An 18,220-nucleotide genomic window follows, 5' to 3' on the forward strand; every position below is an offset into this window, starting at 1 on the left:
ATGCAAGTGGTGCAGTGACGCGTCCTAAAACCCGGAATTAAGCTTCGCTCGGATTCCCTCGACAGAAAGCAACGGGATTTCTCCGTAGGATTTTGGAAAATAGCTTGAAATAAGGTCTGTGGAAAACGAACCTGTTAGATAAATGCACGTTTTGTTCAGCCGGATAATATCCACATGTCTACCCTACTTTTATTATTTTCGAATCATAAATCTAATCGATAGATTTATGATTAGCATAAGTTTGTTCATGATGGCTCACTTCAGTGATAGTGATGACATCGTTTGCAAAATTAGCCTATTAACCAAGTCATTTTCAAGATTGAGTTACAATGATAAACTGGAGTGACAAAGGATCAGCTGAATGACCCGCAAGTGCTTCATCCAAAAGGACAGGAGGATGGACTTTGTGTTTAAGTGATTTGATCATCAAAGGTAGGCCTAAGTCATTTTCAATGTGGGCCGCCGTGCCGACTTCATTCATTTGTAATTGTTACTTGGCTGTGGGTGCCCTGTCATGATAGGTGTTTATATAAATGGTGTTTTGTGTGGTAGAGGGTCAGAGGCGGATTTAGGATTGTAGGAGATCCGGGGCTTAGCCCAGGAGTTATTGGGGGAGGGGTGCAGGGGTAAAGTGCTATTTTTTGTACAAGTGGGGGGTGGACCAAACATCCTTTAGGGGGGTTGTCACCTCCTCTAGGGGGGTCCGGGGGCATGCTCCCCCGGGAAGATTTTTTTTTTTTTTTTAAATATTGAAGTTAAAAGCATCAATCTGGTGCACTTTGAGAGCAACATTAACCCTACCTTAATAATACCTTAAAGGGGACATATCATGCTATATTTGAACAATATATTGTAGGGACATACCTATATAAAGTATATAAACAGTTTTTCTTTCAAAATAACAAACAGATCCTGCATTTTAGCCATGCCTCATTTCGCTCTATTTGCTCTTTCCAGCGCTGTTTTTGCAGGGGGCTGATTCTGTGAGCTGCACCTGACCACGCCCCCCTGCAGGAGAGGGGAGCGTGCTTTGAGATCAGCTGCTGGGCTGCAGCGGGGAGAAGAGGAGGAGAAAAAGAGATCTCCGTCCTCCGTGTTTTATTCTTATATTATTATTATTATATAGAGTCGTTATTCATTTGTTTTAAAGCTCAATAAATAACAAAGAAGACCTTTGACCGGCACTTTTCTAATTTTGTCCGGAAGATTTAAACTTTAACGGACATGTTGACCGGCGAAATAAAAATCTAACTGAAACTCTGCCGCACGGTCCCCTCGTTCCTTGGAAGAGCCGGAGAGGAGGGTGTTTGTCATCTACTGGTGGACTACCGGAGAGAATTACAGCGAGGGAGGGATTGCATTGAATTACAGCAGCGGGAGCAAACGCTTCCCTCGGGGAGGGAGAAAAAGAGCCAGAGCAGAGTATAGAGAGGCGAAGTCACGCCCATCTACTTCCGGCCCATGGGACCCCGGAAGCGAAAAATTAACATTGAATTCAATGGAGAGAGAAAACGTATCTTTTGATCCCGTTTGAATTGTGCCACAAACTACACATATGATGTTTGTCAATCTTAAACAATAAGTTCCATGTCAAAAAAGTCACATTTTGTCGTACTACTGTTGAAATATAAGACTATGAAAAATACGCGACTACAAAGACTACAAATCCCAAATCCCATTCTGGCTCGCGTAAGTGATGTCACAGGCGATAATGCTCCAAGTGGTTGCGACTCGTAATTAAAGCGAAGAAGAAGAAGAAGATCTCATAACTGATTATGAGACTCCACCAGGTGCTAAGGGGGCGGGAGGTAGGCTAACGGCAGATTAGCATCTGCGATCTTTTCTACTTAATGCTATCTGCTCAAATGGTTAACATTGAACATTAAAAGATCAGGCAGTTCAGGGAGAGTCGAAGGAAGGAAGGCAGGCAGGCAGCTTTGCATGACATTTATTTATTTATAGAAGGACCATGCATACAAAAACATTAATCTCAGCAAAGAGAAGAGATGCAATATGCCAGATTATAGCTAATAGCTAATTTCCATCTGTGGTCCATTCTTCTGGACGTGTTTCATTGTGATGATAGTGAGTCAATCTGTTTGTTGGAAAGACAGTAGTTGAGTGATTACTGAGAGAACATTATTAAAAGAGATAATTCTGTGTTGTTACTGACCTTTTTCTCTTTTATTTCCTTTCCCTCACCTGTAACTGCTGAGACCCTGAGGAACATGCACACTGGACTGACCTGCTCTGGCAACCTGATTTCCACTGTACGTAATAGTATTTGGTTATGGTATATTATTTATATACATCAAAGGCACAATGCACCCCCAGAGACACACATGTATTGTGTGATATTTTGCATAGGTCATGTGAAATCATCTTTACATACTAGAAAACTGTAGGAGTGGCAACTTGTTTTGAAATTGAATTTTTAATATCCGATAATGAAGTTGATCTGTTTTCTTTATTCTTCTCTCTTCCCAGCTCCATCCATCACCGTGCTCTGTTCCTGCAGGTCCTGCTTGCTAATCAATGCTTTATTTTTTTACACAATTACAAACAAAGTCAATGTATTGTATGACATGAAGTTGTGCTTCATTCGGAGTCAATAATAAATTCATTCTGCCTTCAACTGCACAATGATTGTGGACTGCACCGACATCCATGTAGCTGCCCCCAGTAAGATGAACCAAGCAAAGAGGGTCGCCATCATGCCCAAGGACATCCAGCTGGCGCGCCGCATCCGCGGAGAGAGGGCTTAGACTGACCTGAGACCAGCACACCCAAACACAACGGCTCTTTTAAGAGCCTCCTACAGTTTCAATCCTACGTTATTATAATTATTAAACTGGTTCATGTGTCACTTAGTTTACTGAACCGTGATGAATGAAAGAAATGAGTGAGGTAGTTCTATTCTATTGAGAAGACGATCACTACGTGACAAAAGTTTTCAAAACCGTGGCTACTGAAATCAATCTTACTAACTGCTGTCTGTGCAATTTACTCCGCGCGAGTTGGCAGACTTTATTTTGCTTACTTTAACATCGTTTTTCAAAGTGGGGCTAAGCCATTTCTTGGTATGGGTGTAGCCTACCCCAGCCATACCCTGGCGCTGCCACTGGTGGCACATATGGGGCGGGCCATTCTGCACATGCGTTAAATTAATTCAAAAACTTAATTACCGCCGTTAACGCGATAATTTTGACAGCACTAATATATATAGATAGATATATAGATATATACGGACACCTTGTATTGTTGTTACTATCAGTACAGCCACAGCGCCACTTTCCGAACAGGAAATGCACGCAAATACAAAATAAAATCGTACTGACACTTATTGCTTATTATCTATATAGATATATATTTATATAAATACGACATCTTGTATTTTAGTTACACCCGCTAGACAACAGTGGAAGGTTCGAGAAACAACCGTGTTTGTCGGGTGCACCGCGGCGGGCGTGGGGAGGTTCCAGCTGGGAACCTCCACCCCGCTGCGGGACCCGTGGGACCCCTGGACGGTGCGTCTTGGTCACGCTTCATATCGGCCGGCCCGGGAAGGAAGAGACACGCAGAGTGGGGGAAGTCCCCCACCCCAACGCAGCACACCCTCCCGGCCATCAGAGTCGAACCCGCAGTTCGGAGGAACCGACCGCCAGAGCACCGGCACTAGACAGTGAGTCGCGTTTGCCATTCGATCAGTGACGGTACGTCCACACAGCAGCTTTTCAAAAATCTTGGAGCTGGGCGTGTCTGAAAGCTTGGGGATTTTTTGCGAGCAACGCGACCAACAACCAATCACATGAATCTCCCGCCCCCGACATACAAAGCAAAAAACCCCGGGGATTTTATGCGAGCAATATATATATAAACTCCCCAAACAGGCGAAAACCTACCAGTTCCTCCGGTTTGTATCCCGTTAATAGTTCTGGTCGTAAAGAACCGGGTGATTTGCTACCGTAATTTCTCGTTTGGAATATGAGGAAATGAACTGCGGTCTGGTTCTCCCTGCTTACTCACGGTTTGATTGGCTAGCGCTTCTACTGTCAGATTTGCATAAACGTGATTTGATTGGCTGACGCTTCCAGCTCAGCTTCAAAAGTTGAACATTGCTCAACTTTTGAATCCTGGAAATCTTCGCTTCGCTCCCCCACAATGCAGTTCGGCGAAAAGCGAGGCAAAGTGACGTCATCCCCATTCAAAGTCAATGGGCAGAGAAGCGTTGGAAGCGGTGGAATATTCGTCGGCTGCTGTGTGGACGTACCGTGAGAGGAGAGGAGAAAAATGCAACACAAATTGTCAAAATCCATTAATATATGGATGAGACCGGGCAATGTCCCCGGTAGAAACCGGGTGAAATAGCCAAAAAAAATTAAAAAATAAAACCGGGGAAAAGTGAAAAAAAGTGTCAGAAAATAGGCACTCGTGAGGTGGGCAGAGTCCCCTGTCAACTCCCGTTACATTCCTCCATGGTGTCATTTGAGCGAAAAACTTTTACGAGAACCAAGCTGGGGGGGTCAAAAGGGCTTGACCAAGGCCGACCCAAAGTGCACAGTGGGCGGACTCATCACCTCCGTGATGAGTCTCCATTGTGATTTGAAAACTTCCATCAAACGAGTCCTTCGGTGGGCGGGAAAAAAAACGCGTCAGAATCGTCACTTCCTGTACTGACAGTGGAGGTCATAGATATAATAAACACCATGGTTGCGTTCCAATAGTCCATTTAGCTTAGGAACCTTCCTAACCAAGTGAAATGACCCGGAAGTCCCTCAGTGGCAGTCATGATAAGTGCCGTTCCAATTCTCCAAATGAAAGGAAAGGAGGTTTCAAACTTCCTTTATAACCTCCTTTAGCTTAGGAACCACTGGACCTCCCTAACCGAAAGGAGAGGAGAAAATGCTGCCCCACAATGCATTGCAGACGCAGCATTTGCCGTCACTCAACAGTCGGCCGTTCACGGAAACAATCGATTATGACCGAGAAATGATATCATGAAAGTTACGGTGCTTATTAAGGCCCTGACACACCAACCCGATTTTGGGAGTCAGAGGCCGTCAGAGGCTGTCGGGCATTCGCGGCGCCGTAGTCAGGTTGGTGTGTCCCGCACCGTCGACCGTGACACGCCTTATTTGGACTGCCAGACCCGATGCATGGCCGATTCAACATGTTGAATCGGCCATGCATCGGGTCTGGCAGTCGGACCAAATAATCACTCTGATTGGCTGTTCAGCTAGCAAATCAGTGCATGAGAAGCGAAGCAGAAGTGAGGGACGTAAACAAACGATTTAAGAAGGCACACACAGACTGCTATTCATTTTCATCTCATCATGGCGATCTGGAATGATGCAAACGAAGACCTGCTCATCACCTTGATCCAGGAGAGGCCAGCTCTGTATGATATTACGGAGAAAAGATACTCTTCTTCTTCTCTGTCTTCCGGTTGTTGCCTCTTTTGAATGACGAATACACACTACCGCCGCCTGCTGGTAAGGAGAGTTATTGCCACTCACGCACTGAAGTCGGTGCGGTGTGTTCCCGTGCGACACATGGCCAAAACGCAGGAGAACACGGCCAGGCAACAGCCGACTTCAGCGTCGGCTAGTCCTCTGGTGACTGCTTGGTGTGTAGGGCCTTTAAGCATTTTATAACGTATGTGGTAAGTTGCCAAAGTGCTTTTTTCTGAACGTTCGTTCATCAGTATTATAATCAAAAAGAGAAATATGAACGTTAGTTTTTACTGAAATTATCAAATAAAGTCAACATTTCACAGTCTTTACTGAGCTGTGTGGGGTTTGTTCAACTTTTAAAAAGATGAATGGTGATATACACAGTGATAGATGGTAAGCACTAACGTTTATAATAAATACATTTGTATTGATTTTAAGATATTTTCATACAATCATACGTATTGGGATCATTTGTATTCTTTCACACACACATACGGATTTTGGGCCGAGGGCGACACCGGACTTCCGGTATGCGCCATTTCACGCGAGGTGCAAGCAGAATATCATAGTCTATTGCCTTAAAGAGCCTGTGACACCATCCCAACAACTGTTGTGCAATGAAATATTGGGCTACTAGTAATCTCGAACCGTCAGTTTAAAAAAGAAAAAGCGATACCGTTCCGTTAAATATCAATAATTTCGAACATCGCGGGGAAATTCCTTGACTCATTTTGAAGTTTTGGGGGAAGCCGGAAGTGGCATCAATGCGGGAACGCTTCGAGAGCCAAACACGGACAAAGTGTGTTGTCATGCGTAGAAATGGTGAATTACTGAGATTAGGCACGTTAATAACGTTTTAATGAAGTTGACTACAGTATATTCATATTTGTCAGTGCTTTCATGTCAATTCGGCGACATAAACATAAATGATCGTGGTGAAGATGATGATTACATTAGGATTAAAAATCGGGAGTGAGAGCTGCTGAATTTCCTCCCGTCGGATGTGATATAAAAACAAATCGATTATTTTTGTGGTTGTAAACTCAAGTGGATGAAACTACATTTATTAGTGCTTTCATGTCAATTCGGCGAACATATGATACATTAAATGATGAGTGAGGATGATGATTAAAAATAGTTTGTTTGAGCCGGTCTGCATTTCCTGATGAGAAAACAAACCGATGCTTTTTGTAGTTGTAGTACACCAACAACATGGATTAAACGTGTGGTTTTTTTACCACAATGTTGGGGAAATTAATGGATAAAATGCACGGATTATTATTATTATTCCCACTCCGATCGGGACACTAGGTCCACCGTTTCCCCGCAGCGAGGCTCCCCCCGTTGACAATTTACGTGGGCTGGGTGCAGTGGCGGACTGGCCATCGGGACGAATCCCGATGGGCCGGTACCGAAGTGGGCCGGTCGGATAAGTAACTAGCACATCCCCCATAGGCGGCGCGTGAGGCTCAGGTTTGAGAAGGCTAAATAACTTCTTTTACCTGACGCTGCCCGCCTCCGGCGTCTATAGAAAAGAGATCCACTCAGTGTGCGGAGTTTAAATCTCTCAAGTCATATTACAGGATAAAGGAAATACAGTTTAAACTGCCGTATGCAGAGAAGACGCCGACGTGTCGCACTTATCATTCATATTACATCATCAATCAGATCATCGATCATATAATATCATAATATATCATATATTTCCTTATCTGAGTCAGCTTCTCCAGCCTCATCTGGCCGTGCAACACTCACAGTGTCACAGACTGGATGCAGAAGTATTATTTAACACATTATGTTGACGAAACACTCGAGACAAATGTAATTAAAGTCAGATCCACTCGTGTCTTAGACGTGAACGCGCTCTCAGCTGGAGAGAGAAACCCTGGCTTGATTTACCGAGTTGATAACCAGCGTCGTAGGACCGCTTAGCGATATCTTGTTTGTTAGTTTGTTTGTTACTCAAACATATCCAGGGTCTGTTGAACTGGCTTCGTAGTACAGGGCACAGGTGGCGAGCAGCGCTAATGTCAAAGACACAGACATTATATTTGTATTTTACCAGGATGCAGTGACACAAATATTTACATATTTACATTTACTATCTACATCCCCCACTTCCCCCGTTGACAATTTACTAGCGGTACCGAAGTGGGCCGGTCGAGAGTCCCGGGATGATTTTTAGTCCCATTCCACCACTGGCTACATGACCATATGATCGCCCATATTGACGCACCTCATTCCTAAACTTCTAACAGATACAACATAAACCGATCCTTCAGCCTCATATGAGCTCTCAGACACGTTCAACATTAACCTGTCATCGCTGTCTGAGCTTGCTGCTGTGTGCGCCGTCGTGCGTTTACATCTGACTGTATATATATATAAAGGTTTACATGCAGATGCTGGGATCCTGGACGGTGCAGCTGGAGCGCTGTGCCCGCAATGACGTCACCCATCATTTGGCGGGACTTGAAGAATCCGCGAGAAGATCCAGAAAATTGTCAACATTGAAGGCAGATTAATGGTTATCAAAGTACAAATATCCAAAATCAGTTCAGTAACGGTTTTCAAGGGGACAATATGTACTCAAATTGATGGGTTTGGATGATGGGGGAAAACCGTGTCACAGGCTCTTTAATCAATATAGTCAACTCTAAAATACCACATATACTATTGATAATATTATTGTGACAAGTGGGGTATTCACCTGGTGTTTCCAGAAGATAGACGTAGATGCTGCCAAAATCTTTTTCGAGAGTCGTTTTTCCATACATCTGCAGGCAATCGGACAACCCACACAGCTTTACGCTGGTGACGACCTAGAGCACACCCCTCAAGTCCAGAGATGTAATCCGAAGACATACAGCGATTTCTTCAGTCGTTAATTCAGAAAAAAAACCTAGTGCGCTCTGCCTGGCTATGTTAGCTAGCTGTTTATATAAGCACCACCAGGATATTAGCACCTCCAGGAAAATGGCGTATTTATATATATATATATATATATATATATATATATCTATGGCGCGCGTTGCATTGTGGGTAGCTCGTGACGTCACTGTGTGTGAAAGAATTAATGTGGACCGGAGGGAGAGGGTGACGAGCATAAGTTTCACTTTCCTTTTTTATTTCAATTCCAACTTTGGTCATGAAGAATATGTTTCTCTGTTGTCCACGTTCATAAAGCATAAAACAACAGCATCAGAGCACGGTGCAGAGTCTCTAGATGAGTTTACAGTAGTCCGTGGTTCTTATTGAACATCCATGTTGTAGTCCGCTGTAGATAAAACTGTAGTTTCCCCACAGCAGCAGAAGCACATTCATGACGTCCGCTGGCGCATCATAAATACGTCGGATAGTGAAAGTGCATTCGGATTCTCTAAAGTCTCTTCTCCTAAGTCCTTTTGAATTCTCCTATCCACTATCCCTTAACCCCGTGACGTTTCACTCAGAGGTCAAGGAATAGGAGATAGGGTTAGAATTTAGGAGCTGATTTTTGGATTATCGGAACGCAACCGAGGTGTCCTGAGAGTGGAGGTCTGCACTGGAACTGTCCTGAGAGTGGAGGTCTGCAGGCAGACCCCTCTCGGCAAGTAGTGGCATCTGTGGCAGATGCCGGAAGTACATGCCACAGAGGCCACGGAGTAATGGCCTCTGTGGCAGATGCCGGAAGTACTTGCCACTGCCTGCAGATGCCACGAAATGAGCCAGGCCCTACTGCTAAACCAGGGGCATTTCCTGGACCTGGAAATATTCGGGGCTTAGCCCACAGTTCATAGGTACATTAAGGTACCGGGCGCTACAGTGGAATTTTCTACTGCAACACTCCCCACACGCACACAGTACACCTGCTGGTTGCCCTATCGGGCAATCTATTATGCCAGTATCATGCAGCTCTCGGATCCAGTAATGAGTGACCCGACAGTAAAACTAAACATATCTATAACTATTTTAGGTAGTTTGAGAGGTAATTAAAATAGCTACGTGTGATATTCTAACCTGAAGTGTGTGTTTTGTTCCACTCACCGCTTGAGGGGATCGTGCAGAGCTGCGGGCTCAGGGCCATCTGTAAATTAGCTTAGATGGCCCACAGGGTCCTCACCTCCTATAGATTTTCTTTTAAATATTGAAGTTAAAAGCATCAATCTGGTGCACTTTGAGAGCAAAATGAAGAGATCTATAAATACATCTTTCAACACCAATATGAGACAGAACTGTAAACAGATTTTCTTTTTCTTTATGGATATTTTACAAATCACTTCCCTGCTATGACTGTGTAATGTAAGGTAGCTTCTAGCTTCATGTCGAACACTGACAGTAAGTCAACATTTTCCAGAGAGCTTTCTTTGAAATCACCAGATAACGCTAGAAAACATAACATTTATATTGTATGACAAAGTGTTAATTTAATGTCTCTGGCTAGCTATAGCTACTTGCTAACGGTTTAGCTTACCCGCGCGATTCAAAGTATTGTCAACAAGTAACTGTAATTTATGCTTTGCTTACATGTTCGCATAACTTGGAAGTGTACTGACATTTACATACCTTGTTTACCTGGCGCAAGTGGTGGCTCTGGGGTTGTTGTGTGAGCCACCACTTGAGAATTGTCGTCTTTTTTAAGGAAACATTTTCTTATGTACCTTCAAAAACTCAGAGTCCGACTGACAGTTTAAACATTGTCACAGGATAGGTACCTGTCAGCCAATAATTATAATAATATTTCCATGCAACTCTCTGGTGATTGGTCTGGTGTCTTGCCTCTGTTGCATTCACTGAACACAGGAAATTACATTCCTGCCGTCCTCTCTAGTGTCATGATGAGGTTCAGGTAAAGCACGGTTAATGTATTATATTCGGCTATTGAGTTAGAATTGTTGCCGCGCCAGCTGCCCACAGTGCAGGCAGAGCTTCACACCGAGGCCTGCCCTGGTGAAAAGTACCATGCTCACAGAGTTAGTGGAGGAACTGAAGAAAGTAGGGCTTCAAGATGCTTCACCTGATCTTTCCATTGCAAAACCTGGAGACGTGGTCTGTGATTTCTGCTCCGGGGTGAAGCTGAAAGCCTTCAAGTCCTGTCTGGTGTGTATGGCCTCTTTCTGTGAGCAACACCTCCAACCTCACTTTGATGTAGCTCCATTAAAGAAACACAAGTTGGTTGCAGCCACCTCAAAGCTTCAGGAGAACATCTGCTCTCGTCATGACGAGGTGATGAAGATTTTCTGCCGCACTGATCAGCAGTGCATCTGTTATCTCTGCTCCATGGATGACCACAAAGGCCATGACACCGTCTCCGCTGCAGCAGAGAGGGCTGACAGGCAGAAGGAGCTCGGGGTGAGCCGGGAAAAAGTCCAACAGAGAGCCCAGGACAGAGAGAAAGACGTCAAGGCGCTTCAACAGAGGGTGGAGGCTATCAATCGCTCTGCTGATGAAGCAGTGAGGGACAGTGAGAAGATCTTCACTGAGTTTATTCATCTCATTGAGAAAATAAGCTCTGAGGTGAAGCAGAAGATCAGATCCCAGCAGAAAACCCAAGTGAGTCAAGCTCAAGATCTCGAGGAGAAGCAGCAGCAGGAGGTCACTGAGCTGCGGAGGAAAGACGCTGAGCTGCTGCAGCTCTCTCACACCGAGGACCACCTGCATTTCCTAAACAACTACCCCTCACTGTCACGTCTGAGTGAGTCTGAACACTTACCCAGCATTGATATCTGTCCTCTGCGCTTATTTGAGGATGTGACCACGGCGGTGTCAAAGACCAGAGATAAACTGCAGGGTTTTGTGACTGAGGAGTGGGAAAACATCTCTCTGGCAGTGACTGGAGTGGACATTTTAATGACCCAAGCAGAGCCCAGAACCAGAGCTGAATTCAGGAAATATTCTCGTCAAATCACATTGTATCCAAATACAGCACAGAGGCGGTTGTCATTGAGTGACAGGAACAGGAAAGCCACACTAATGAAAGTAGATCAGTCATATTCTGCTCATCCAGACAGATTTGTTGAGTATTGTCAGGTCCTGAGTACAGAGGGTCTAACTGGACGTTGTTACTGGGAGGTGGAGTGGAGCGGGAGAGCTTTGATAGCAGTGGCATACAAAGATATTAACATAACTGGGACAATTAATCAATGTGGATTTGGATTCAATAACAAATCTTGGGCATTAGATTGCATCAGTGGTGGTAAATATACATTCTTCCCTAGCAATATTCCTACTCCCGTCTCAGTCCCTCAGTCCTCCAGAATAGGAGTGTACCTGGATCACAGAGCTGGTTCTCTCTCTTACTACAGCGTCTCTGACACCATGACCCTCCTCCACAGAGAGCAGACCACCGTCACTCAGCCTCTCTATCCTGGGTTTTGGCTTCCACACAATCCTGGAAGCTCAGCTGAGTTGTGTGAGCTGAAGTAGGTGGAAGTTTAAATACTGACTTACAGAGTGAAACCAGGACTGGGTTTGATTTGTCTGTGTATTTTTATTTTTATTTGCATAAAATATGGAACTTGTTTGTTGAAGTTGAAGATTTGTACGTTATATTTTCTCAACATTTTCATTACATATTATGCTTGGAAAAGTACAACATTTACAAAATGTCTAATCAAATTTTGTATAAACAGGTGTAATGTATGAATGTATTTGGATTCTTTATAATATGTAAAATATAATTTAGTATGACACATAATGGTGTCTGTACTGCATTCTATGTTGCTCTAGTTCTGATAATACAAATTCCATCTATTTTGTTGTGACCGCAAAAGTATGGGTACAATTTAAATGTAACTTGTGAAAAACAGCTTGCTGATCATCTTTTTATGGGTAAATTCATCTGTCTTTACATTGTAACACGTTTTAGGAATCATTTGTAAAAAGTATATGTTCAAATCTGTACAAATAAATGAATACATCGATGAGTTGTCACCATTTAACAGCAAACTTCTATAATTTATACAAAAAATTACTTTTGTCCCTTTTTTTCTACTGAGTATCAGTCATTCAGTTTTTAAGATATTTCAGTAAGTATGTAGATAATTCAGTCAGATAAACCCTATTTGTGAAATGCTGGTTCTTTTGCAAAGGAAAACATTTCAAGACCATATTTCAAAGTGTCATTTTCTGATTTATTACACAACTTTTGAACATTCCACAACAATCATGCAGGAATAAAAGAAATTAGGAATTATAGAAAGCTTTACAGGCTTCACATTGTCTCAAAAACACTCGATAGGTGAGTTAAAGTTTGGGAAATCATCACCTTCAGACAACATACCATGTGTTGCTTTATTGTGAACACCAAAATAAGGGGGGGGAAACGAAGACAATAGGAGGGTTAAATAAGAGCTCAGAGCTACTCAGTGAAACAGACGTACACAGGGTGCTCTGAGGTGACTCTTTACATGCTGACAAAATCAGTCATTACAGTGAATGTATTCACTCTTTAAAACAAGTCTGGCAACAGTCCAGAAAAACGAATATCTCCGATAATAGGACAAAAGTGTTGTGATGTTCAGATGTTAAAGTCCTGCTTTATTTGTTACCCACATCTTAACCATGTCAAACAATGTCTCTGTACTATTAACATTTGTATCTCAATTATTTTTCTTTCATCAGTCTTCCTAATAAGATTACAATTTTTCCTGGGGATTATTTCCATGTCCTAAGTTAAATTAATAATTACTTTTACAGGTAAGGAAATCTTAATTAAAATCACATGAACACAAAAGATGCCAAATCCAACAAAGATTTGATCACCAGGATTTGGTTTACACATTATCCAGCTACCAATGATTATTTTACCTTGTTTTTTTTGTTTTTGTTTATTAGTTATCTTTTGAGCTGTCTTTCCTAAAAGCCGAAGACATTTTTGGGAATATTAATTAACATCAAAATAAGGACCAAGATCTGCAGATGAAAGATTGTATGGATTTACAGAAATGAGTGGTAGAGAAACTAGCCCCTGTTCCACCAGCAACACCTCCTGGGAGCTAACGCTGTTGAATGTTCACAAAATAAACGTTGTTTATGTTAATTTAAAGACTTGGTGCTTTTAAGTGCAAAAGGAAATACCCAAGTTAGACTTAAATATGAATATAAAAGTCAATCACGTGTCAGCTTTTAAAAAGCAACATTAACATGCGGAAGCTCGTGGAACTGAGGCTCCCATAAACATGGAGCAGGACAGATAAAGTCCTTTTTCAAAGCAGATATTTGACCTGGTAAAGAAAACAAATATGATGTGTTGCTCATTTACAGTTAATGTCTCAGAAATCAGTGACATGGTGACAGTGAATTTTATAATGTGACAGTCCAAGGCGTCTTCTGTGAAAGAGGGACTGCTCAGAAAACAGTGCATCCTGCCAGCATCCCTTTAGCCTCCCTCTCATCATATGCATCAAAAAGCCTTGAAAACGAGTAATACAAACAAAAACAACCAATCTAACATAAAGAATGTATAAAAAAAATTCAAACTCAGGAATGTAAAACAGGCGTCATGTCAGACATAAAGTTAACAAAAATCCATCATTAAAATATCCAACGTGGCTCCCTAAGAACTATAATTAAAAGAGAACTGCTGCCAGAGTTGAATAACAAATTATATAAATACGATAAATTAACTAAGTTTACATTATCAATGTGTAGCAATTTACAATGCATTTAAGAAACTGGCTTTGTGACACCTTTAAAATGCAATTTAAAGTATTTTTACTCATTCAAACAATACAATACAATACATTCTAAAAGTTGAGACAAATGTACAGGATTACTAAAAGTATTTATTTTTCTATTTCATGTGCACCACCTAGTGGCCCGATAGTACTTGTATTGAAGCAAATACACTTTTTAAATAACCTCCAATTAACCGTCAACATACTGCTCTATAATCCAATACGCCAAACTGTGCCACAAGATATTATAGCTGTCAGTGATTAAACACTTAAACTCTATTGTTTTTACTTTTGGACAGTTTTGCGGTCCTTGTAGTATTTCCATGTTATTATATTTTTACTCCACTACAATTTGATTTTGGAGGCAAATATTGTAATTCTTACTTCAGTACAATAATTTGACAGTTGCAGGTATGTTTTTAGATTATAATAATACTTTTAAATACTATGTGTTATATCAATCTTGTACCTTAAAATTACAGTTTTCAGAGCCAGGAGGCTAATCGTCTCTTTGCTAATTATTCACTTAAAGTGAGATGTTTAAAGAGGATGTTTAGATTATAATAGAGTTAGAGGGAAAACATTTAGGTTTGTGTGTTAGTTAAAGGAATGCTCCACTCATTAGATAATTAATCAAAACTTCAGTATTTAGTGAAACATTATGTTTAAACCATACCCTGAAGAAATCAGCGATATTCCCCGGTAAATAATGATTTTATAGCTCTTTTTTATCCAAACCTGTATATTCCGTCAGGCAGCTGCCATTTTCAATAGTCACGTGATAGTCGTGACGTCCTCCATGCGTTCACTTTGTAAACACACGAAAACATGGCGGAGTATTTGAGTTCGGACTCGTCTAAATGATGGCAATACTGACATTCCTGTCTGCTAATGTATTGTCAGGGCCCCAGCAAACATTTTAGAACATTTACTGATTTAAGCTAGAGAATTAAAGCAGTCTGGACAGTCTGAGAAACGTCGCCGGACAATTACAAAGACTAGATAATTCCAAAAGATCCCTATCTACAAAACTTCAAATTCAAATATTTTATTAATTAAAAGGCCAACTACAGGCAAACAATACAATTGTGTATATCATGTACTGCCCAAATAATATAAAATAAAGTTTTCTAAAAAGGCAAACAATACAACCCCAATGTAGGCCTACTTAGTAGATACAATGATTTTGATTACTAGATATGTATGCATGTAGTACCACCCTTGCTAGCGATTCCCTCTCTAGTTTAGCATACTCAGCCTCGTTGTCCCTGGCCCTAGAACCACGATTTTATGGGGCCGGAAAAACTGGGGGAAAATACCCGCTAGCGGGTACTACGCTATATGGAAAGGGCACCAAAAACTGGCCTGGCCTGGACGCTAAAGGACGTTTAAACGGGGCTACCCGCGACAATGGAAATGCGCCATAACATACCTTATTCTTACTCCTAGCACTACTTCTGGTCCTCCGTTGCTTCACACTTGCAGAGGGCGATTTCTCAACTGGCCGAACTGGTGTCCTGGTCGGTGATGACACCAGAAAGACCGATGGCACTGCATCTCCATTAAGTAATGGTTGTTTAATAAATCCCATTTGATGTGTTATCATACTCTGAGTAGTCGCCCGGAAACTTGAAATGTTCGCTGCATACATGCGCCTGTACCGTGGTAAATTTGGTTTTATATTGGACGTTGGATATTCGACACATTCGAAAAAATCTATTTAACACTGGCTTCGATGGACGATTTCTTGTCAAACCAACTTCGATGTGTTAATACAAGGCCCGCCTATATAACACAAAGCTTTTTTTTTCAAAAAACCCACCTTTTGATTTTATACTATTTTTTTTGTGTTAAACAATCCTATAAATCTATTATGCGGCTTGACCTTTTCACCTGCCCATGTCAAAACACATCTGATGAACTCAGCTAACTGCCCTACACTTAACACAAAGCTTTTTTTTTTCAAAAAACCCACCTTTTGATTTTATACTATTTTTTTAATGTTAAAAAATGCTATAAATCTATTATGCGGCTTGGCCTTTTCACCTACACATGTCAAAACACATCTGATGAACTCAGCTAACTGCCCTACACTTAACACAAAGCTTTTTTTCAAAAAACCCACCTTTTCATTTTATACTATTTTTTTAATGTTAAAAAATGCTATAAATCTATTATGCGGCTTGGCCTTTTCACCTACACATGTCAAAACACATCTGATGAACTCAGCTAACTGCCCTACACTTAACACAAAGCTTTTTTTCAAAAAACCCACCTTTTCATTTTATACTATTTTTTTAATGTTAAAAAATGCTATAAATCTATTATGCGGCTTGACCTTTTCACCTACCCATGTCAAAACACATCTGATGAACTCAGCTAACTGCCCTACACTTAACACAAAGCTTTTTTTTTTCAAAAAACCCACCTTTTGATTTTATACTATTTTTTTAATGTTAAAAAATGCTATAAATCTATTATGCGGCTTGGCCTTTTCACCTACCCATGTCAAAACACATCTGATGAACTCAGCTAACTGCCCTACACTTAACACAAAGCTTTTTTTTTGAAAAAACCCACCTTTTGATTTTATACTATTTTTTTTGTGTTAAAAAATGCTATAAATCTATTATGCGGCTTGGCCTTTTCACCTACCCATGTCAAAACACATCTGATGAACTCAGCTAACTGCCCTACACTTAACACAAAGCTTTTTTTTTCAAAAAACCCACCTTTTGATTTTATACTATTTTTTTAATGTTAAAAAATGCTATAAATCTATTATGCGGCTTGGCCTTTTCATCTTAACATTTTTTAAGGTGATTAGGCTACATGGAATTCTTTAAATGACTTACAATAGCTAAATATACATCTTCACATAAAACAACCAAAGGTTGACACAGGCAATAGTAATGAAAGTTACTTTTTTTAATTATTATTTAAGCATTTTCAAGGATATGCCAACAGAAAGGCACCTCAGGACGACAATAATTCGGATATTACTAAATCGCTTCCATATAATATAAGGACTTTTCACCTGACATGTGTAGGTGAAAAGGCCAAGCCGCATAATAGATTTATAGCATTTTTTAACATTAAAAAAATAGTATAAAATCAAAAGGTGGGTTTTTTGAAGAAAAAAAAGCTTTGTGTTAAGTGTAGGGCAGTTAGCTGAGTTCATCAGATGTGTTTTGACATGGGTAGGTGAAATGGTCAAGCCGCATAATAGATTTATAGGATTTTTTAACAACAAAAAAAATAGTATAAAATCAAAAGGTGGGTTTTTTGAAAAAAAAAGCTTTGTGATATATAGGCGGGCCTTGTATTAACACATCGAAGTTGGTTTGACAAAAAATCGCCCATCGAAGCCAGTGTTAAATAGATTTTTCGAATGTGTCGAATATCCAACGTCCAATATAAAACCAAATTTACCACGGTTGCGCCTGTGGATCTTTCGGTTCGGGCCGAGCACATTTCGCTAGCCACTGCCTCCGAACGTACTTCCTACGCTTACTCGTTGGCAATAGATGGAACCGAGCATTCCGTGGATTGTTCCTATCCGAATTGTGGCAATGTTTCGCGATACAATGAGGCATATTTCTATAGAATTGAGAGAGTAACTAGAGTAAATAACATGAACATCAATTTGTCCTCGACACCAAACGCATAGTTTACGTCACTTCCGGTAAAATGGCGCCGCCCACAGGGTTGATGTTATTTCGGTAATTAATCAGTTTAAAATCACTGATAACGTCATCGGATTAAAAAAAAAAAAAAGACTGGCAGAGACTGGTCTGTTTTATCGGATGATAATTATTTAAAAATGCGTGTCATGGGCATTCCCTCCCTTTAATGTAAAGAAATGTATGTGCGTTCATGTGCAGACGTATATATAGTTTGTTAATTGGATAATTCATATCCTGCAAGACTCCTAAAGACGTCATGTGATGATGACCTTTCTACATTTGGAACATGGCCAAGTTTAGGAGACCTGACAATGTGTGTGTGCGTTAAACATGGTTAGGGAACATGTTTGTGTGTCATTTAGAAAACGTATATTTGCCCGTGTTTCTTGTATTCAGGGGGCATTTCCACGATTGACTGCTGTGG

The 18,220-nt window shown here is 41.1% G+C and overlaps 1 protein-coding gene and 1 long non-coding RNA gene across 2 annotated transcripts; both read left to right on the top strand.

The window, feature by feature from the left end:
• Positions 1-1,808: 1,808 nt before the first annotated feature.
• Positions 1,809-2,635, top strand: LOC139435063 (uncharacterized). Its single transcript, XR_011644341.1, has 2 exons — positions 1,809-2,270; positions 2,488-2,635. It is a non-coding gene; the product is annotated as an uncharacterized lncRNA (long non-coding RNA).
• A 7,864-nt stretch (positions 2,636-10,499) lies between these two features.
• LOC117458603 (tripartite motif-containing protein 16-like) lies at positions 10,500-11,867 on the top strand. The gene has a single exon (XM_034099194.2). The coding sequence runs from the start codon at positions 10,539-10,541 to the stop codon at positions 11,856-11,858; it is 1,320 nt and encodes a 439-aa protein (XP_033955085.2). The 5' UTR covers positions 10,500-10,538; the 3' UTR covers positions 11,859-11,867.
• The last annotated feature ends 6,353 nt before the right edge of the window (positions 11,868-18,220 follow it).

The sequence above is a fragment of the Pseudochaenichthys georgianus genome, chromosome 14, assembly GCF_902827115.2.
Source record: "Pseudochaenichthys georgianus chromosome 14, fPseGeo1.2, whole genome shotgun sequence".
Lineage (NCBI taxonomy): Eukaryota > Metazoa > Chordata > Actinopteri > Perciformes > Channichthyidae > Pseudochaenichthys > Pseudochaenichthys georgianus.